The sequence below is a fragment of the Coffea eugenioides genome, chromosome 4, assembly GCF_003713205.1.
Source record: "Coffea eugenioides isolate CCC68of chromosome 4, Ceug_1.0, whole genome shotgun sequence".
NCBI lineage: Eukaryota > Viridiplantae > Streptophyta > Magnoliopsida > Gentianales > Rubiaceae > Coffea > Coffea eugenioides.
The window spans coordinates 166,478-187,694 of NC_040038.1; the positions used below are offsets into that span (position 1 = coordinate 166,478).

The following is a 21,217-nucleotide window of genomic DNA, read 5'->3' on the forward strand; positions in this document are numbered from 1 at the left end:
CTCTCTCGAATGAAGAGTGGTTGCGCTCAGAGATTATTGTTGCTTCGGGTTAATTGCTTGCCGGAGCAGACCACTATAGAAACTGAAGAAAATTCTGAGACCCACCTGCAATAGGAGGAAAGAAAGAAGAGATGAGGGCAAGATAGAAAAGAAAGGAAGACAAATGCAGGAGAGAGGAAAAAATAAAAGAGAATAAAGAAGAAGAGATCAAACGTTCTAGAGAGGAGGAGTTCTGAGGCGGCAGAGTTCTAAGGAGAAAAGAAAAAAAGTGAACCCTAGCAGAGTTCTGTTTTAAAAGAGGCGGCAGAGTTCTGTTGACCCGCCCATGTTTGGAATGGAAAGGGTTGTTTGAGGCCAGATTTTAGAGAAAATGAGAAATTTGGTGGCCTTCACAAGCGAAATCACCGGCAAAAGTTAAGAGAAACAAAATCAGGGGTAACATCGAATCAAGTAATGAGATTCCAAAATGAACTACTAATCTAGACTTGTGCGGATCTTCACTCGTCTGGAGGTTTTATTGAAACTTTTAGAGGTCGTGGAATCAAGAATAAATACGAGAGAGAGAGAGAGAGAGAGGACAGGAACAGAGAGAGTCTGAGGAGAAGAGGTGAGAAAATAGAGAAGAAAAGGAAGAGGAGAAGATGAGAAGCGGCGCCTCAGAGGTTGGGTTTGATTTAGGGTTAGAAGAAGGCCTAATGGGAAGCTAACGCGCGATAAGCGACAAAGCATCATTGTTGTTGGGGGGGAAAAAAAAAGAGAAAGAGAAAAGAGGAAGCAAAAGAATGACAGAAGAAAGAGAGAGAGGAGCTGCAGAGAGAAGCAGCGGGACAGCGAGGAATACTGGCAGCGAGGGCAGCAGAAGCACATGGGATACTGGCAGCGAGGCCAGGTGGGAAGCTAACGCGCAAGGCGCGAAGGACTAAATGCTTCCAATCCACATGCCGGGCACGTGAGAGAACGACGAAAGTTTTGGCTAAATGGTGGTGGGACGTTATCTACTTATGTTGATAACTAACCCCTAAATTAGTTTTTTTTTTTTTTTGGGGCGCAAGAAACTATTGACCTCGCATGAGATTGTATGATCTGAAGTCGGACACGTGTTTGGATCATTATGGCATTCTTAATGACTTTCCTTTTGGTTCCGTCATTTATTTGCTTTCTTTTCTTGGTCGTGAAAATGAATTCAACACAAAAGTGTAATAGATGTTGACTTTTCTCTTAGCTTCAATCATTGCTGATTAAAAAAAAAAAAAAACACTAGTAATAAGAACAATCTTGTATTTTTTAAAAGTTCCTCACAGCAATAGCGATAGCGTGGTAAAAATCATAGAGTTTGTTTGGATAAGAGTTTATTTGGATGATTTATTTAAAATAATTATTGTAACACTTTTTATGATGTGATATATATGAGATAAAAAGGTGATTGGAAAGATAAAAAAGTGATTGAAATTTGTGAAGTAAATTTTTTTATTTGAAATCATGCCTATCCAAACATAGAGTATTGAAAGTAAAAGAAAGGAAGGAAAGGTGAGGGATAACAGGTTACTAAAGACTGCGAATTGAGAATATTTATAAAGAATTATTTAAAATAATTATTATAATACTTTTTTTATATGATGTATATATAAAATAAAAAAATAATTAATAAACTAAAAAGGATTATTAAAAAACTTGTTCGTGAAAATGTCCAAAATGAAATAATATTTTGAAATAATTCAAACACACCTACCTCCTGTTTGGTACGTCAGAATGTCCAAAATGAATGAGTGTGTTTGGATTGAAATGATTTGAGAAAAAATAATTTATTTCACAAATTTCAATCTTATTTTTATTTCACAAAAAGTATTATAGTAATAATTTCAAATAAATCATCTAAATATGTCTTTCCACTCAAAATGGCTTTTTCTAGTCAGAATGACATGAAAAAAAAATATTTCATATAAATGTCTTGTATGCATTTCAAAATGAAATGTCCATCCCATTTCCAATGTTTAGTGCAATCAATTTTTAGATGTCAAAATAAAAAATATATAAAATTGACTTAATTATCTTGAAATCTATTATTGAGCATTACATTTGTTTACATATTTTGTTTATTCTTGCTTTGCTATTTATTACCTTATACGAGGAACTTTGATTTTTTTTTTTTTGTATAGTATGAATTACATTTTAGATAATGTCAGTTAAAATAAGAAAGTGAACTGCAATGTTTGGATAGTCATTTTAAAATTTTTTTGCTAGTTAGTATTCTATTTGGGGGTAGGTGTGTAATTATGTCAACTACAAGGGGCAGTTTTGACCAGAAAAAGAAAATCAGCAAGTTCACGTTCGCTTCTCCTCGCCACTGGAGTAATTTTTTCCAAGTGTCATCAGTCGTCTATCACCTCAATTCAATTTTTTTTTTTTTTTTTTTTTGCAAAAACCTCAATTCAATTGATTACTGTCAGTTTTGGTCCTTTCGCATCTGTGAGGCACCACAGAAACATTGCCAACCAAACCCCTCCTTCCCCCAACCCCCGTCCAAAAAAAAAGGGAAAAAAAACTTTCGCTCCTCATTTTTTTTACACCCCAAATCGGAAGATATCGGTTGGAGTTCCATCGCCGATCGGATCTTGGGAGCGAGATTCACCTCAGTCACGTATCTTTCACTCGCACAATTCTACACATAAGATTTCATAAACACCTAGAGACACGAGCATACTTTCTCCGTCTCCGATCTGCCAGACAGAAAGATGCCGTCGTTGTACGGAGGACCTCTCACAACCTTCGAAGATGCCGAGAAGGAGAGCGAGTACGGTTACGTCCGCAAGGTCCCCTTCATCTTCCTTCAATCTATTTCCTCTTCTACTACTACTTCTATTTTTTTGTTTTGTCTTCTCTTATATTTTCTGACAAGCTCAATAGGATCCAATTTCTCAATCTCCTCAGCGGAATAGCGTATACATTTGTATACTGGGAGAATTTGATTTTCCCTGTATATATTCCATTAGATACTGAGTAGTTATTTCTGGCTCCATCTTTCCATGCTCTTTATTCTGAAAGCCATTATTTTAACTTGTTTATGCGCATCGCTTGCTACGATATTTACTTGTCGTTTCCGATTCTGTGCTCTGAGACTCTGATCTAATTGTATTTGGTTTATTTCTCTGTTGTAAAGTGGCATTTCTGTCTTTTGCTCGGTTTTAAATGCTATTGTCGGTATCTGCAATCAGAATACTGATCGGCTATGTTGGCATCAGAATACTGGCAGCAGCTGCTTTTCGGATAGCTCCGAGAAATGTCTAAATTTGTTCATCTTACTTCTGTCTTGCTCGTTCAATTGTTGGAGGTCAATTAGGATTCAAACTGTTAGTTTCCATATGTATTAGTTTCTGTAGCGCAGATCAGTTTTACTTACTCAACTTCCTCCATTTTTTTTTGGGGTGTTACCTACCCTTTCCTTTTTTCACTGTCTTATGTCTGCTCTAAATGCTAGGAAGCATTCAATGGCATTTCAGCAGATTGAAATTCGTTACTGCATATTGTTGGCTTTCCTACTACTTAGAGTGTGGATGCTTTCTGCATTTTCATTGAACAGCATCCATGTTCTATCTGGTGCTAAGATGTTAAAAAATGAGTTCCTTTTTGTATTCTTGTTTGGTAATCTCTTTTTTTTTTCTGTAACAAAGTCAAAGCTACCAGAATAGGGGAAACTTTTACTGACAACTGATGGTAATGCTCTTTTGCATTTGTTTTTCCTGAATAGGTATCAGGACCAGTGGTCGTAGCAGATGGAATGGCTGGGGCTGCTATGTATGAACTGGTTCGTGTTGGACATGACAATCTTATTGGGGAAATTATCCGTTTGGAAGGAGATTCTGCCACAATACAAGGTAGTTTATCATTTCCTGGGAGTTCTCTCTCCTTTTTGAGGGTGAATCTTCCCTCTATACCTAAACTTTGGCTTGTATTTACAGGGCAAAATTGTAAATGTCTTACTTCTATTTTTGAAACCAGAAAAAGAAAAATTTTAAAAAGAAGAAATAAGATGGTTCCTGCTATTTTTCAGTGTTTTATGGAATGAACTTAGGAGCTTGATATTTACAATAAGATCTTTGTATGTCTCTGTTGCAGTGTACGAGGAAACAGCTGGGTTGATGGTGAATGATCCTGTCTTACGGACGCACAAGGTTGTTACTTACATTATTCTCTGTGTTATTCTTTTTTTTTTTTTTTCTCTTTTGAGGAAATTGTCTATTAAACATTATAGCTATTGTTCAAATGTGAATTCTTTTAAACATTCTTTTGTGGAATTCTTGATTTCTTTTACAGCCCCTATCTGTTGAACTTGGACCTGGAATATTAGGCAACATCTTTGATGGTATTCAGGTCTGTGGATCATTGTTTTCCCTCTTAAATCTAAGAGCTCATGAAGTTCATGTAGAAGCTTTCTTAGATTAGTTTCAGATGATAATCCCTTTTCATCCTTTAATTACTCCATCCAGAGGCCTTTGAAGGCCATTGCGCTAAAGTCTGGTGATGTATATATTCCTCGTGGCGTGTCTGTGCCAGCACTTGACAAAGACACACTTTGGGATTTTGAACCTAAGAAAATAGGTATGCTTAGAGTATTTTAGTTTAGATATTTAGGCTGCATTGTAATGGTTTATACCTTAATGTGACTGAGAGAGACAAATTGTGATTCTTGTCAATGTATCATCATTTCATGGCAGGTGAGGGGGATCTTTTAACAAATGGAGACTTGTATGCTGTAAGTATGAAATGACTTATTTAAGCTTGGAATGGACAACCGTTCTATAAGCATCCATTGTATTTTAACTTGACTTACTGCTTGATCAATCTTGTGTGTAGACTGTCTTCGAAAACACTTTGATGCAACATCATGTTGCTCTTCCTCCTGATGCTATGGGAAAGATAACCTATATTGCACCAGCTGGTCAATACTCGTTGAAGGTTTGTTCAATCAAGTCCATTATTATGCTAACATCATCCGGTTAATTGCATGAGTGGAGTACTGCGAATAGTATTCAAAAGCACTGTGTCCAACAGCTTATGCATTTGCATTCTTGAGTTGATGTGCCTCCTATTTTCTCCTCAGACTTAGTACAAGACACAGACGCTAACTTTTGGTTCAAAAGGACATGTAATGCATTCTTTGGATCATCAACTTTAATTATTTGTTAGTATATTACTGCCTGTATTTTGCCACAGTATCAACCATCCTGTGATTGTGATTAGATCATGCTTTGAAGTTGTCATTTTGGCATTCTGTCTTCCTTAGAACTGGAGAGGCATTTAGTTTTGATTGAAAAAACTCTTAGACAATGAAAGTATGTAATTAACTAGTTGGAATTGTGAAGGAAGTGCTTAGTAAGGTTTATCATTAGATTGTGACATAATGTCTCTTTATCTACCAGGTATGTTTGAAAACCTTTTTTTTTTTTTTTTGTCATTTTCTGGATTGGTTTGGAGCAAGTATTTGCTAGTTGACGTGTTGTTTTCTTGTGTTGAAAAGCAGAGATTTGTAATTTATTGCTGGCTCTAATGTTGGTTGTTCTTCTGGGAAGAATAGTGGAACTTGTTTTACATTTTAAGTTTCAACCTTCAAATATTGTCCTTGCTTTCTAGGTTAAGCTTTGCCGATTGCTTGAATCTTGTGTAATAGTATAACGTAATGGGAACTCTGTGTAAAGACATCTCCAAAAACTTTTTTGGCTAACACGGTTAACGCTTGTAGATGATTGTATGATGTTGAAAAATTGCAATTCATAGACAATGAGGTTTTATGGTGTCCTAACAAGAAGGGAGATAAACCTTTACCTGAGGGATAAATTGTAAATGGCTGGAAAATGCATCTACTGCTATGGGCAATGCCAGAATTTTGGGTCAGACAAAAAAGCAAAGCATGGTTTAAGAATGGGATGAGGGAGCATTACTCTGTCTATTACTGTTGAAAATATGAAAATATGCTGTATATTTTCATAAGTCATGCATCCGAACCTACTTGTTAGCATCAATACTCTCAGGCCTGAGGTCAATATAATCCATTGTGATCCATTTTGTTTGTTGACTTCTTGCACTGAGTGTTTTCATCAACATGCAGGATACTGTTCTTGAGCTTGAGTTTCAAGGAGTCAAAAAGCAATATACCATGCTCCAGGTTGGCACACATTCCAGTTTATAGATAATTTTTGGGTTATATGTGATGTTTGTTGCACTATGAAAAAAGCATCTGACAATTGTTTCTTGGGAAACTGCAGACTTGGCCTGTGCGAACACCTAGACCTGTTGCTGAAAAGCTTGCTGCTGATACTCCTCTTCTTACAGGGCAGGTAGTTGATCTGTCAAATAAATCATATTTTCACACTGTTCATTTGTTTGCAAGTCCTAGCAAATCTGCTGTTTCTAAATAGCATTCTGTTGTGTCAGAGAGTTCTTGATGCCCTGTTCCCCTCAGTGCTGGGTGGTACTTGTGCCATTCCTGGTGCATTTGGCTGTGGAAAAACAGTCATTAGTCAGGCCCTTTCCAAGGTAATCTTCTGGAGTTATATATTGGAATTTCCCATTATGATGTAGGGAATGGAGGATGCTAGAAAAATTTGTGCAATTAGTAAGCTGACTTTGTTCTGGGAAAGTAGTAAGCTAATTTTGATTCTTCTATTTTCTGGTTACTTATGGATGCAGTACTCTAACTCCGACACTGTTGTTTATGTTGGTTGTGGGGAAAGAGGAAATGAAATGGCAGAGGTATGGCTGTACGGGTATCTGTAATTCATGCTTGCTGGGTTCATCATTCTATTTTATTTCTGAATTTATTTGAATGAAAATTCCCAAATCCAGGTGCTTATGGATTTCCCTCAATTGACAATGACGCTGCCGGATGGTCGTGAGGAATCTGTCATGAAACGTACTACACTTGTGGCGAACACATCAAATATGCCAGTGGCAGCTCGTGAGGCATCAATTTATACAGGTAAATTGGTCACTAAATGTTCTATTGTCAATTCCAACTCCCAAAAAAAGTTAAAAGTAGTACTTCCAGGAAGCACAAAATCCATTTCATTGAAAATGGAAGGTTCAAAGTGCAGTATATTAGAGTCAATGGTAGTCATTTTATGGATTAGTTGCTTTTTGTGTTAGTCATTTTTCCTCCGAAGTAAGGTAGCATGTTAGCTTGTTAACCTGGTTGTGTTCCAGGTGCTGAAGGGTAAGTGGGCCATGCTTTCAATAGGATGCTGTTACTCTTTGTTGCTTTGACCCTCTGCATATTTTTTTAATGCCTCTTGCTGTAAAGCACAATAAATGTCCCTTATCTTTGTCAATTCCTCAAATTTTATAAATGTCAATTTGCAGGGATCACTATAGCTGAGTATTTCAGAGATATGGGGTACAATGTCAGTATGATGGCAGATTCAACATCCCGTTGGGCTGAAGCATTGCGTGAGATTTCTGGGCGTCTGGTAATTGTTTCCATCCTGGTTCTGCTATGGCATGTAGTTCATTTGTAAAAACTTCTATGCAATTCACTTTTCATACTTGCTTTCCTGCAATATCTTTCAGTGCTGTATAAGGTGATGTCAGAATTGGTATTTGTGTCTTCGCGTGATTTTAAAGATCATAATGTAATTGCTTAAATTACCTTGTTATTGAGGTAGTCATTATAACCGTATTTGCTTGTATTAAAAGCATCAAGTGTGACATTACATCATATCAGCAATTTGCCTCCACGTGTTTCTCCATTCCCCTTCTTAAGCAACTTCTGCAATGATTTGTGCGCAGAGAATGAGATTAATCGTTCATCTTGTCATCCTGATTCTTTACTTATTCATGACATGCTCAAACCTTTTGAGATGGAGAGGGGTTAAAATATTTACAACTGGAAAGTCTTTGACCTCCTCAGAGGAAAATTTAGTTTAGCTTGTTATATTTGGACTGGAAGGGCATTTTTAACTTCAATTTATTTTAATGGAATGTTGAGGTTAGAAGATACCTTTCCTGAACTGGGATCGTAGTGCATCTATCTTAAGGCAAGGATAGTTTCACTTGTGATAGTTCCCACTCGTCAGACCGCATAAGTCTTAAATGTTACATTTTAGCGCTCTCTCTCCATTTTTAATCTATGTGACCATAATAATTTTTCCCCTAATCTAAAATAGTTCCTGGGAGTTTTATTGCTATTAGTTGACTGGTTCTTAAATTTGTTGATGTAAAAATTGTTATTGTTAGATGAACTACTTTTTGGTCCCATCTTTTTGGTGCTCAGTTGTTGAACAGTTTGAAAACTTTAGCTCTGAATTTTGTGTTTCTAGTTTGAATTTGATGGAATTCCTTGTCAAGTCTGTAATAAGTTATTTAAATTATGTTTGCCATACGTGCAAATTCGTCACTCCATATCAACAGAATGGGCAATGTTGGTAATATGAATGGTCAGACGTATGTTTAGAGTCTACTTTGTGCTGACCTGTACTTTTTGTCCATTATAGGCAGAAATGCCTGCGGATAGTGGATATCCTGCTTATCTAGCAGCTCGTTTGGCATCCTTCTATGAGCGTGCTGGAAAAGTTAAATGCCTTGGTGGCCCAGAAAGAACTGGGAGTGTGACGATTGTTGGTGCTGTTTCTCCTCCAGGAGGAGACTTCTCAGATCCTGTCACATCTGCTACCCTCAGCATTGTCCAGGTGAACTGTTTACAGAACTACTACTTCTATATATTCATAAAGAATAATCCTTCTTTTTTAACTATGCTGTTGTATAAATTTGTCATTGGTCAGGTTTTCTGGGGTCTCGACAAGAAATTGGCCCAAAGAAAGCATTTCCCTTCTGTCAATTGGCTTATATCGTACTCGAAGTACTCAGGGGTGTGTTCTCAACATATTTAAGTCTGCCTTGAATTGTGCATTTTGCCTACTTTTGTTATCTTTCTACTCATGATCAAAATGCTGATGCTCTCTGACTGTGTTCCCAGGCACTGGAGTCCTTCTACGAGAAGTTCGATTCGGATTTTATTGACATCAGGACTAAAGCTCGTGAGGTGCTGCAAAGGGAGGATGACTTGAATGAAATTGTGCAGGTATGTGATTTGTTGGTTTCACCCACCTTGAGATAAAATTTGGAAGGAATAGCATTTTTTCTGTACTTTGTGTTCTCAAGGGATCAAAGTAAGAGGATAAGATTTTTGTACAAGGCACACAACATTGTCCAATCAAAGAGCAAATAGTCTAATTTACGCGCTGCTTATTGTTTCATCTCTCTCTCTCTCTCACGTTTTGTGTTTGGGCTTTGAGCTGATCCTGGTATGAAGCATGGCAAATTGTATGGTGAAGTCTTGGCATCCTTTCTGCTAGCATTTTCCTTTATAGATCATCATCAATTGTTATAGTCAAAGATATCCTAATCTCACTGCCATTGGATGTTTTCTTTTGCAAGAGATAATTAATGGGGGAGGATATGCATATTGTCCAAGTTAATATGTGCAGAACAAAATTAATTAAATAAGAATAGGAGGAACTAAATGACTTAATAGGCTTTGTCTTGTATGGCTGTTATTTAGCCTCAGCATTTTTGTACAGCTTGTTGGAAAGGATGCTTTGGCTGAAACAGATAAAATTACGTTGGAGACAGCAAAGCTTTTGAGGGAGGACTACCTTGCACAGAATGCATTTACTCCGTATGTCCCTATCTATTGGCACGTCAATTTAATTGGTTTAATCTTTTGGCGTTAATCAATATCTTGCAACTTTGGTGACAGATATGATAAGTTCTGTCCTTTCTACAAGTCTGTATGGATGATGCGCAACATAATTCATTTCTATAGTCTGGCTAATCAGGTAAAGTATATGGCACCATTTCTTGCTTTGTCCTTGCTCTTTTAATTGATAATTTTTTTGAAGCTTGCTACACTCTTTCCTCTCAGAGACTCTCTTTATGTTTTATTTTTTATTTTCCCAACTCCTGTTTTCTGTTAATTACTATACATCTAAAAACAAAGTTTAAGGTTCATAAGCTGTATAATTTCTGAGTCAACAGCTTTCACTTTTTGTTTGCTTTTTGCTGCACTTTGTCAAATAAGGGTTGGCCATTTTTTTTGAGTAGTTATTCCCGTGAGTTGTCCTAATTTAGTACCACATACAGCATTCCTCATCTATGGTTTTTGGGTTTAACTTGAGTCAGTTGAGTGAGCTTATGTGTTGGGCTGATTTTGGTGCTTTACACCTTTTATCAAAAGTATATGATCTGGGTAGTGATCTGGATTTTGAACATGTAACCTTCTTGTTACAGGCGGTGGAACGAGCAGCAGGCATGGATGGCCAGAAGATTACTTACACCCTTATTAAGCATCGGCTGGGTGATCTATTCTACCGTTTAGTGTAAGTAAATTTTTAATGAATGGCATTCATTAAACAATTATCTGGAAATCTTCTGGTTCTAATATATGTCCCTTCTGTTTCTTGTATATGATGTTTCCTCATAACAATGCAGGTCTCAGAAATTTGAGGATCCAGCTGAAGGAGAGGAAGCTCTGATTGCAAAGTTTAAGAAACTCCGTGATGATTTAACTGCTGGTTTCCGGAACCTTGAGGACGAAATGCGATGATCTGTACATCAGCACAAAGTGTTTTAGCGATCAACCATGTTGCTATGTTTTCAATTCCGGGTCAGGTGTGCTAAGCCCTTCTTAAGCAATGGAGGAGTGTTATTAGATATATTGTGTTCCTGGTCAGCCCTCTGTTTGGCCCATACGCTATTGGTTCGTCTAGCCTATATTGTATTTCACTCGATATTTCTGTGCTTTTCATTGGCTTCTATTTTTGTTTTGAGGATATCGGTTTAGGTATAAATATTGGCCAGTTGATTTGTCAGTTACAAGTCAAAATAAGCAGTCTGTAACCATATTTATCTCTTACCAGTTCAAATAAAAGCCATGTAACATAAAAATGATTGCGGACTCGAAGCTGGGTTGAAGTTCGTTTTCCACAATTTTTGCTGTTTTTCACTTTTCGATGGCTATCAGTTCTTATAATAATTCTTTAGAAGACAGAAACGTACATGGCAACATTGAACTATCAAAATGCCTTGGTAGGGTAACTAGGGTTTGGCGGGGCAATATTTGCTGTGAGATGCAGGAGAATACGGAAAAGTATTTTGTACAAATTAGATATGACACGTCTGCCTGCAGCTAACGATTGCATCCTGTGTAGATTATGTTTGAGGTGCTCAATTCTCAAAAGTTTTTCAGTACACACGGCATTTCCAGTACCTTGTTGTACAACCAAGAGAGATAGATGTTTAATGAAGCAGCGGTGCCATCAAAAAAAGGGTTTGCACAAAATTTGTCTAAATTCGGCTCATTCAATTCCTTCTGTTAGTTGGGTTGTAACGTATTTTGATTGTCACTTTGCTACATGCTAATGCAACTCAAAAGCGTGTTTCCCGCCACGCACTAATCCAAATGACATCATCATTCTTTTCTTTCTTTTTGTTTCCCTTTCTTCCAGCGAGATTCATGGTGTATTACTCTTGTTGAAGGAAATTTCCAAATCTTGAAATCTGCAGGGTGTGTGATGAAAGAACGTACATCTGCTGCAACCACAAATTAGTTACCGTCCGACCTTCCAGCGACAAACAGACAAGGTGGAAGGCGAAGACTCGTAAAAACTCGCTCGCTCGCTCATATACATGCTCAAACAGTTAATCAGTATCCACTGCAAATTAATTATAAGTAATCAAAATTCAAAAATTCCAAATGCACGGCCAACAGTCAAGTTACAGATCAGAACGCAGGCTTTATCAAAATTGGAAACCATCAGGAAATAATGACCGGACATTGTTGTCAGAGTTGAAGAATACTAGTTCAGGATAACTGTGAGAAAAAGGTATTCTGCCACGGAAAGCAAGATGAAGGCGAGAGTTTTCATATTAAGAAGCTCGAACTAAGAAACATTCGTTTTCAGACAATTGTTTCACAAGCAAGATTATCACTACATGGTATTTTCAGCTCTTATATTAGTCTGCTGCTGTACTCAACCAGGTCCAACTTTAGGGATGTCATAGTGCTCGCTCATATTAGCTAGATACTGATTGAAGTCCTGAATTCGGTCACGGTGTGATTTATTAGCTGTCTTGGCCAATCTACGCATGTCAATTTTAGCCCTTTGCTCGACATAACGTCTCTCAGCTGGGGTAAGATGATCATCCCAACGAGCAACATTTTCTCCTGCAGATTTGCTAGCATCACCAACTTCTTCTTCTTGGCTGGGATCAGTTAATTCTTCAGTACTTCCACCTGAATCAAGGAAGAGACTGTTTTCAGAACTAATGGAGCCATTTTTTTTGTGGAGAAACTGAAAAATATTTTAAGGGGGGAAAAGCCCCAGACAGTTTCATGATCATGATCATCATATCTTCATAGCAAACTTCCCACAAGCCAATGGATCCTCATTAGTTATTATACTAGTAGGATACCAACCATGTGGCTGCTTCGTTCTTCAATAATGTTTGAAATCCTATATTTTTGCTGTCTAATCATGAAAATCTATGACTAATCCCAAGACTGAGCAGCGGAGGGCAGCTGCTCTTCCTGTGACTGAGAATAAAAGTTGTGATTCTTGTCTGTCCAGAATAGAACTGTGTGTTAGATGAATGACACCAGCAAGCACAATATGCTTCTTCCATGCATATACATTGCACGGAGTATTGATGCGTTAAGCAAGCAGTCAGGCCTAGGAAAGTTGCAGTCATTTTTTGCACGCTAACATGACATGGTGTTTGGTTGGAAGGCACAAGTGTTGGAAAGTGGAAAGGAAGATGAATCCCTAAATAATTTTTTCTTTGTGAGTGTCCATCTGATAGGAAAGTAGTAGGTTTTACAGAGAGTTTTCCTATAGTTTCCCACAGCACCCTGCATAATTTGCAGGGGGTAAGTTAGTTACACAGCACAGAGCAGTGTGCAAAGTGAAGGAAAAAAGGTTTTTTTTTTTATGAGAGTAAAAGGCAATTGAAAAAAAAGAGGTTACTGATACGAAAGCACCTCCTAAGGAATCCAAACGAACATACGAAAAACTTTTCTACAGCCTTTTACCATGACTAGAAAGGTCCTTTTGCCAGCCTCATCAAAACCAAACCAATGCCAGGTTAGGATGATTACTACCATGGAGAGGACAGAAGAGACTAGCAAGTAGCAAGGGCGGCTATATAGCAAGGGCGGCTATAGCGACGGTAAGCTAAAATACCCGGAGAAGTTGAACTTCAGATTCCGGACCAACAAAATGAAGTGAATAAGAGATGCTAGCATCTTGAGTTTGACAAGGCACAAAAATAGGAGGGAAGGGGTAGTAACTAACCAGCTGAAAGCAGGTCATTATCCTTGGCGGCAGCGGCGGCCTCATGGTCGTCGTCGAAATGTTCAGTCAATTGATGATTCTTGTTGTCATTCTCCAGCTGCTTGTTCTTCTTATTCTTCTTCTTCCTTATCCCAGAAGCAGCCTTCACATCTAGGGCCTTTCCCTTCAGTTTCAGCTTTCCTCCGACCACATTCTCATACGCAGAAGACATAATTCCTTCTTCCTTGCTCTTTTTTTTTTTTTTTTTTTTTTTAAATAATAATAATATTTTTATTATTTTGGAATATCCAACAGCAATACAATTTAAGCTAACCAAAAAAAAACACAAAGAAACCAACCAATAATTGATAGCTTTCAGTTATGACAGCAAACGCCAACACCACACAATCAATCAATAGATCAGTTTCATTTGCGGGGAGGAGATCCAAAGATCAAAAGTAAAAGAAGAAAAAGGAAAAAAGAGGAGAGAACCCTAAAATATACGAGATACCCGAATTGAATTGCATGGAATTGAGACGGCGGACAAAAGGAGGGGGGAACGGTCGGACAAAAGGAAGAGTGGTGGATAGCGGTGACGGCGGGGGCGATCTGTAGTTTGAGTCGGAAGCGAAACACACCAAACTAGTAGGTTAGGTAGCTTTTTAATTGAGGACAGGACTCGCAGTGGGCTGGGCTGCTTTCCCTTTAGTATTCCACGAAAACATGAAGGAAAGCCCAGATGTTGGGACCGTTAATTCACAATTGGTACAGTAGTGCGTTTGCTACTATTTTTGCTAATTGGTTTTCGCTTCCAAACATCACAAGTCACAACGTGCTTCTTTTGGTATTTTTTTTTTTTTAAATTATTATTATTATGGTTTGTTTATTATCTTCTGCACATTCAAACAGTTTGATTAATAACAACAGATACTGCTCTCTGTCTTTGGTTTTTTTTTTTTTGGGTTATCAAAAAAAACTATGGGGTGAGTCTGGTCCCCGGCAGTATATTATTATATAGTAGTACTAATAAATGTGCAACTACTGACAAAGTAGAAGTAGTCCCTAATTAATTATATAAAAAATAAAATGTGCCTCCCTCCAAAACATTTCTTATTAGTTAGTAATTACCAATGTGCTGATTGGTGTGAACCCCCGAACAGAACAGAACAGAACAAAGTACCACACCACTTCCTTCTGCCCCCACTTGAAAATGCGTTGACAAACATCCATCTTCAATACTGTATATATAATAATATTACAGCTTCAATTTGACGAGACGCCACCCACCGACCGGCTGCGAGAGAACCTCCTCACTCAGTAGAGTCCGGGAACAATCCGGTACGGTACCTTCTCACAATATAGCTTCCAGTATTTCCCATACCTGCACACCATCCACCACACTCAATACTCAGCGTAATATTCCTAATTCTGCATGCATGCAACAAAACCACCCCCATCTGTAATATTACTACTCATTGAGGACACGGACTGAATTTTCCATGCACGACCTCAAAAAAGCACAAGAACTAGTTCAAAGCCAAAAGAGTTGTATTTGATCTGCGAAAGATTTCTGTGTCCTACACATTAAACAGACTTCCCCTAGACCAAAAGACACACAGAGAGAGAGAGAGATTTCATCTTAGCTTACTTTGATCTGCATCGATCGTCATCCCTTTTGGCTCGGTCAAAGAGAAGGATTGTCAGAAACACTACATAGAAGTAAGGAAGAAACTGCAGAAGAAGAGAAAAAAAAGAAAAAAAGAGCAGGGTTATGAAGTTTACTGTAAAAGATCCTGACACCCAAATACTGGTAGGACCTTGTAAATCTTCTTTTGGAGCGAAGAAAAAAAAAAAAAGAATCTCAAGCACTACAACTTCTTATGTCTGTCGCACTTGCTTACATGACTAAACAGAGCAGGCACAGTCCAGAAAAAAGCTGCTAATATTTCTGGTACATAATGGAAATGACGAGATAAGCCCCACCTGCACAAACAGCAACTAACAATATCAGACGAAGTCCAAAGTCATTTCACCTAAGATACCGGCCAAGGTCCATCCAGATTTCAGTGTTCCGGTATACTCCACCACGCTCACACAGATCAAAGAAATGCAGACCACCACATCACAAGCTGGGAAATTAAACTTATCATAATTTCTTAATGAAGAATTACATTTGATCGTTCGTCACCTTGAAACAAAACAAAATTATGTTCATCTTTAAACAAATATCAACCAAGCTCAGCATGAACAGAATTGGAAGGTTAACCCCAGGCCAAGCAGAAATAACTTACCATCCTGATGTCAGTAAAAGGCTGGTTTTTGTCTCGCCCGAAGTTGTAGTGTACGAGGCAACAATCTGAAGGTGATACAAACCAAACGAAGTTTTAACCCCAGCCAGGAAAAATTACATGACAGCAATAGCAGACATGGTAAACAGAAAGTCTACTAATCTCAGGACTCCTCGATGGAATGCATCATACCTTAGATGGGGCTTTCCCCCAAACCAAGCACTTGCCATTTGTTCTACGAAATTCTTGTCTTTGCCTGTCGCAGTCATAGTTGATATATATGCAAAGAATGCCAGCTACAAGGATATAAAGAGCAAGCTGACAGGGTAAAAAAAAAGAAAAAAGAAAAATCATCCTTGTGAGAAATATACAAGACAACAAGAAACATAAGCGGATTATTATTTACTAATTATTAACATCAGCACTCTGTTTTTCTGAATTTTGTTACCATTTGTCTACGGACCTAACATCCAGGAACTTGGATGCTTTGTCTATCATGGAAGCTCCATTGCAACGTTATGCACAAAAAGCAAAGGGCCAAATTTGAAGCTAAACAATACCACCACTACAGCTCAATTGAAAAAATCAATTTATCACCCAATTGAATACGCATCATACTTAACAGCATGCAACATTCTTTTGAAGCAATAGTACCTGAACACCAAGATTGACGGGATGATTGACTAGGTACATGCCAGGGGAAGTATATACTGACGGGACCCACACCAAGCATCCCCAGCAAATATAAAAACCAGCTGCCACAACACAATGGAATTGCCAAAAGAGTGACTTGATCATCAATAGCAATAGGCGGAGGAGAAAACACAGTTAAGATACAAACTAAAGAAAAGGCAGAAGCCAGAAAATACAAAATTGAAAAGGTGGAGCTACAAACCTCTATCGTGTGCAATATCCATTGTATTCCAGTATCCAGCTTCCCACCAGAAAAACTTGGTAACATACACCAACATTAATGTACTGTTGACAAGCATAGAATCAGCAACCCTCCCGTAAGTTTCATACTGGAAGGTACAGAGACATAATTAGAACCGATTAACCAAAACAAACAACTTTGAAACTTCAGATACTTCGATTTGGTTGTTAAACTGACAGCATCAATTTTCACAAAACATATGGGTCTTAGTTTTAGGTGGCATATTGAGAACCCAATGGGGTCCCTGTGCCTTAGCAACCAGGAAGTAGGAGGTGTTTCATGTATCTTCTTTGGCAGATGGAAGAATGCTGATTGTAAAAGTCCAAGAGACATTAGAAGAAGTAAGAATCACCAATAGATAGCCAAAGTCCATTAATAATATTTGGCAGTAAATGCTAGAGAAATACCTGTTTTATGCAGTATGTAAGAGAAAGAACTGCCCAGGACATCATTCCAAATCTGCAGTTTGTAAAGACTTTTATATCAAAGTTCTTGCCAATGCGAGGATAGAGCTCCATTCCCTGCAACATTCTCAACTTTGAATGTGGTTGCTCAAATATCACATCATTTGACACGCCATTGAGAAGATTGAAAATTGCACATTTTTTTTTGTTTATTTGTTTTTTCCTTTTAGGTGGGGTGTGGGGAAGGGCGGTGTTTTGTCCTTGTGGAATGCACATTATTATTACACAAGGCGTATACAACAAACATGAACAATAAATAGGTCACTGCCCACAATGCCAAGGAAAAGTTCATTGAAGGGGTAAGATCAATTAGATTATTAACCACAAAAATGATCAATTTTTAAAGATGCTCACCCAATAGAAGTCGATTATGATGTTCCCTGATGATCCAGAATCAGTAGAAGACGGAGCAACATGACCCTTCAACACATGAACCATGAATCAGAAAAATGTAAATATGTCTATATAAAGAATAATCAAAAAATGCTTAGCATGATTGCAGTACCCACTTTGATGTACAAAAACAAGCAAAAGATTAAACTTCCAAAGATGAGAGCCGAAAATATTTCTCCAAGATGGTCATAGACAATTACAGGGTTGAATATCCCAAACCTGAGGATCAATAAAGAGGTAAATGTAGAAGCAAAACAGTTACTGTTCATTCATAAGTTGCCATTGGTTGAATGGAGAAGGAAAAAGAAGAAAAACAAAAGAAACATAAAATAGCAAATAGTGAGAGCAACTGATTCATTTCAATACACCAGAAGAAGAAAAACCTTACCACCAAAGGCCGAGATATGTAACCAATGTGACAGCAAAAGCTTGCAAGCCATTTGCCTGCAAGTGAAGAATAATATTTGAGCAGACTAAACTAGTCAACTAGATAAAGCTGAAATGTTAGTGCGTAGTATAGAGCAAGTCACAATCGGCAGTCAATTATTTTGCAAAACAAAGCATGTGATAAAAAGTACAGGAGCAAGGGCCTCTTCTCGGTTGTTGTAGATTTTACAAAAAAAGCTAATTAATCAGAATCAGCACAAGCTACTCTTGAGTAGAATTCAGATTTTAGCTTTTTTTTCCTTAGTGAAAAATCTAGGTCCAAAAGCAAAGGAGAACATTTTTTTATTAAAAAAGAAAAAGCTGATTTTGCAAAATCAGAATCTAAATAAGGTGAAACGAAATAAACAAAAGAAAGCACCCCTAAGTATAGAAAGTCCAAAAAATGCCGGTAGTACCTTATAGACAGGCCTATTACCAGCAGGAGAAGTTGGACCCTCGACCCTTTTGCCAGGTAAAAACAGCTGAAGTGCAGCCTCAAATGCAGCATAAAAAGCAATGATCTTCCAAGCAGTCGTAGTGGGTTTGGGCCAAATCTGAAGGAGGCCCTGGATGCCATGGTCTCTCAAGTAATTGGCAGTTTGCAATACAGATCCGTCCGCATGTACCATGGTGTACCATCTGCGGTAGTTAAATGTACAAATATATGAAATAGCATACGTTTGAGTGGGGGAATACTCGAAACGAAGGGTACAAACAACATGAAGCAAGCGAAGCAAAAGGAAGAAATTCCGGGAACAGGTAAGTAAAGAGGGTAAGGTAAGAACATATGGATTAAACCAGTCTTGCACATCTGCATTATTCTCGATAAATGGCAATGGTTATGTAGTCTGTTATCACATGCTTAAAAAGGAGGAGCAAGTCATACTGATAGTCGAAGATGTCAAAAAGAATCTACGAATTCTGATAAAGATCAATAAATCTTTATATGTATATTAACAAAAGTAAAGCAAAACACAAGTCCCAAATCCCAATTGCATCCTATCTATTGCATAGAGAAAGCGAAGGGAGATTTGATGTACATAGGTCGATAAAAAGATGAAGAGAGAAAGGGAAGATGTAGATTTGACAGTAAAGAAATGAGAGAGAAGGTTTGGGAACTTACAGGAGAATAACGAAGGGAGGGCAGAGACTAAGTAAAGAGAGCACGGAGACATAGGTGACCAAGGGTGAGTGCGCCATATTCTCCCCCATTTCTTTCTTCTTCTCTCTCTCTCTCTCTCTCAAAACTGCCTACTACTTTTGCACTCTCAGAGAGGACAGAGGGCACTTCTTTCTTTCTTGTTCTCCTACGTATTCTGGAGTCTGATTGATTATTGATTATTGATTATTGATTAGAAAAAAAAAACATATGAGAGAATCAACAGTACTAAGTACTAACTAAGAAGAAGAAAGAAAGAAATAAGAGCTGCTTGCTTCTCTCAAATCCACTCTATATATTTTTTTTTTTTCGGTTGACCCCTAAAGAGTCCACGAAGAAATCACAAAGCTGAGACAGAGAGAGATGAGCAGATGCTTTGTAGTTTGTGCTACTAGACTGAGAAGACTCAGAGGGACAAGACTAGAATAGCCTCATGTCACCCGCTGTCTGGCCTCCCTGAACTCAATCCTCCGTCTTTCTGGCATTGCTTCCCTTCCTTTTGTTGGGCCTTTTCTGCTCACTCGTTTCTGCCGCTGTCCAGCTTTAGTTACTATTAGCCCACAACTCATCAAGGTACAGACCCCCAATGTGAGGCTTCACTTAGCACAAAGGCAAGGCCCCAGCCCCACCTTAGTTACCACGTCCATATTGCGACTTGCACCTCAAATTGGGTATTTATTTATATATTCATTCATGCATCAAAAGGTTTGGAACATGAGTTTTTTGGAAGTTTGTCTAAAACTTTAATTCTTCTTGTAGACTCAAATTGGGTATTTATTTATATATTCATTCATGCATCAAAAGGTTTGGAACATGAGTTTTTTGGAAGTTTGTCTAAAACTTTAATTCTTCTTGTAGACATAGCATCATAACTCCGTTTTCTCAAAGCTTTGATGGATGGATGGATGGATGGATAGTACAGTGTGCGTGTGTTTTTTTTATTAAAAGTTCCCTTCCTCTTAGTTAGTAGCCGAGCCAAGACCAGGAAAGGAAGGGAGGCAATTGCTTCATGAGGATAATCACAAATAAAGAAGAGACGATTTTTCCATAGAATCAGGGACGGTCTTTTCTTTGCGGCCCCTAAACTAAAGGGAAGAAAGTAGTACTGGTGAATTGAATTACACTATCAAGTTTTGAACAGTCAAAACTTAACACTCCCACCAGTTAAGTTGTTGGTTTGGAATGGTTGGCCTGGCTGGCTGCTATTGCCTGTGTGACCGTTTGGTCATACCTGCAGTTCACATCTCCCAGTCCCCCCCCCCCCCCAACATCGCATCCTTGCTTCTCCGTTGCAAAAACAAAACTTCTATCATCTCTCAATAATGTATTAACTCTGTATTATCAAGATTAAGGTAGTATCTTCTTTAGTTTGTTGCAAAGGAAAAGGAGGAGGAGGAATAAAAATGGGCAGCACCACCACCACCCAGCCATGTTATTCTGATCCATCATCATCATCATCTCCGCCAACTCCACCAACCCCTCTCCCAATCAGTGTAGGACCTGGTCATCACAAGTACTGCTTCTCTTCATCTCCCACTCCAACGCCGCCCTTTTCACCCCCTCTCTCCACCCATTCATCCTTTGAAAGCCTCACCCTCCTACACACAAACCCGTCTGATCCATTGCTGCAGCCAGCTGCAGCAGCTCCGTTGGCTTTTTCCTTGGATTACCAGGCCCACCCAGGGCACGATTCTAAAAGCTCATGTCTCAAAGACTTGTAAGCTCTCCATCTCCCATGCTCACTGCTTCATAAACTGAATTAAGTCATCAACTGATCACTCTCAAAAACTACCTCCCTTCCCTTTTCCCCGTCCAGTAAAAGTTGACATTCCAACTTTTCAATAATCTTTCCCCGTTTGCAGAACTAGGAGGCCCTTCTCATTTTTTTTTTATACAGAACCAAACTCGTCGTTTTCCATTCAGTTAGCTCATCTGCCAATTTGTATAACGCAGGTTAGAATGGTTGGTGCTCAAATGTTGCAGGCATTGTTCCTTGTGTCTCTGACTTCCCACTCAAGTTTTAACATCCCCAAGCTTGAAATGCTGCATTCAATCCTAACGCCAGGTCTTTTATGCAAGGCGTATACGCTGCTTTCTGACATGCCACTTGAATCATTGTAGCAAAACTATCTATCTTGTTCATGCAAACTGAAATTTAACTCTAACCGATTTGCCATTTTTCTTCATCAAATTCATTGTGTGTACCTCAAGCTTCATATCTTACGTCTTATTTT

The 21,217-nt window shown here is 38.3% G+C and overlaps 3 protein-coding genes across 5 annotated transcripts; 2 read left to right on the forward strand and 1 right to left on the reverse strand.

The window, feature by feature from the left end:
- The first annotated feature begins 2,460 nt into the window (after window positions 1–2,460).
- On the forward strand, window positions 2,461–10,993 carry LOC113768332 (V-type proton ATPase catalytic subunit A). Its single transcript, XM_027312641.1, has 20 exons — window positions 2,461–2,810; window positions 3,746–3,872; window positions 4,114–4,169; window positions 4,312–4,368; window positions 4,485–4,596; window positions 4,713–4,750; window positions 4,852–4,953; window positions 6,104–6,160; window positions 6,261–6,332; window positions 6,430–6,531; window positions 6,685–6,747; window positions 6,841–6,973; window positions 7,354–7,460; window positions 8,484–8,678; window positions 8,772–8,858; window positions 8,966–9,070; window positions 9,570–9,667; window positions 9,749–9,827; window positions 10,279–10,367; window positions 10,480–10,993. Exons 1-20 carry the CDS (start codon window positions 2,733–2,735, stop codon window positions 10,592–10,594), a joined length of 1,872 nt encoding a protein of 623 aa, XP_027168442.1. The 5' UTR covers window positions 2,461–2,732; the 3' UTR covers window positions 10,595–10,993.
- Window positions 10,994–11,879: 886 nt separating this feature from the next.
- On the reverse strand, window positions 11,880–19,299 carry LOC113767509 (7-dehydrocholesterol reductase). 3 transcript variants are annotated; one of them, XM_027311626.1, is made up of 15 exons: window positions 18,948–19,299; window positions 18,241–18,463; window positions 17,787–17,842; window positions 17,515–17,617; window positions 17,360–17,425; window positions 16,949–17,062; window positions 16,503–16,629; window positions 16,262–16,362; window positions 15,800–15,925; window positions 15,611–15,675; window positions 15,221–15,302; window positions 14,968–15,050; window positions 14,667–14,700; window positions 13,341–13,563; window positions 11,880–12,283 (listed from the first exon to the last, which is right to left on the reverse strand). In XM_027311626.1, exons 1-15 carry the CDS (start codon window positions 19,034–19,036, stop codon window positions 12,021–12,023), a joined length of 1,755 nt encoding a protein of 584 aa, XP_027167427.1. In that variant the 5' UTR covers window positions 19,037–19,299; the 3' UTR covers window positions 11,880–12,020. The 3 variants fall into 3 exon arrangements, with proteins under 3 accessions (XP_027167427.1, XP_027167424.1, XP_027167426.1); XM_027311623.1 differs by lacking the exons at window positions 14,667–14,700; window positions 14,968–15,050; window positions 15,221–15,302; ... (8 more) ...; window positions 18,241–18,463; window positions 18,948–19,299 and adding exons at window positions 13,627–13,643; window positions 13,831–13,961 and having other exon boundaries at window positions 13,341–13,552; XM_027311625.1 differs by lacking the exons at window positions 14,667–14,700; window positions 14,968–15,050; window positions 15,221–15,302; ... (8 more) ...; window positions 18,241–18,463; window positions 18,948–19,299 and adding exons at window positions 13,627–13,648; window positions 13,831–13,961 and having other exon boundaries at window positions 13,341–13,552.
- Window positions 19,300–20,331: 1,032 nt separating this feature from the next.
- LOC113768724 (pectinesterase inhibitor 10-like) lies at window positions 20,332–21,145 on the forward strand. Its single transcript, XM_027313183.1, has 2 exons — window positions 20,332–20,700; window positions 20,937–21,145. The coding sequence occupies exons 1-2, from the start codon at window positions 20,387–20,389 to the stop codon at window positions 20,986–20,988; spliced, it is 366 nt and encodes a 121-aa protein (XP_027168984.1). The 5' UTR covers window positions 20,332–20,386; the 3' UTR covers window positions 20,989–21,145.
- Window positions 21,146–21,217: the final 72 nt, after the last annotated feature.

What these genes read in the sequence shown, in the direction of transcription:
- LOC113768332 (XM_027312641.1), top strand. Translation starts at nt 2,733, where the DNA reads ATGCCGTCGTTGTACGGAGGACCTCTCACAACCTTCGAAGATGCCGAG. An exon ending in CAAATGGAGACTTGTATGCT is followed by an intron (nt 4,751 to 4,851) that starts GTAAGTATGAAA and finishes TCTTGTGTGTAG; the next exon opens with ACTGTCTTCGAAAACACTTT. An exon ending in CTACCCTCAGCATTGTCCAG is followed by an intron (nt 8,679 to 8,771) that starts GTGAACTGTTTA and finishes GTCATTGGTCAG; the next exon opens with GTTTTCTGGGGTCTCGACAA.
- LOC113768724 (XM_027313183.1), top strand. Translation starts at nt 20,387, where the DNA reads ATGGGCAGCACCACCACCACCCAGCCATGTTATTCTGATCCATCATCA. An exon ending in AGCTCATGTCTCAAAGACTT is followed by an intron (nt 20,701 to 20,936) that starts GTAAGCTCTCCA and finishes TGTATAACGCAG; the next exon opens with GTTAGAATGGTTGGTGCTCA.
- LOC113767509 (XM_027311626.1), bottom strand. Translation starts at nt 19,036, where the DNA reads ATGGGGGAGAATATGGCGCACTCACCCTTGGTCACCTATGTCTCCGTG. An exon ending in CCTCCCTTCGTTATTCTCCT is followed by an intron (nt 18,464 to 18,947) that starts GTAAGTTCCCAA and finishes TAACTACCGCAG; the next exon opens with ATGGTACACCATGGTACATG. An exon ending in GGGGGAAAGCCCCATCTAAG is followed by an intron (nt 15,676 to 15,799) that starts GTATGATGCATT and finishes TATCACCTTCAG; the next exon opens with ATTGTTGCCTCGTACACTAC.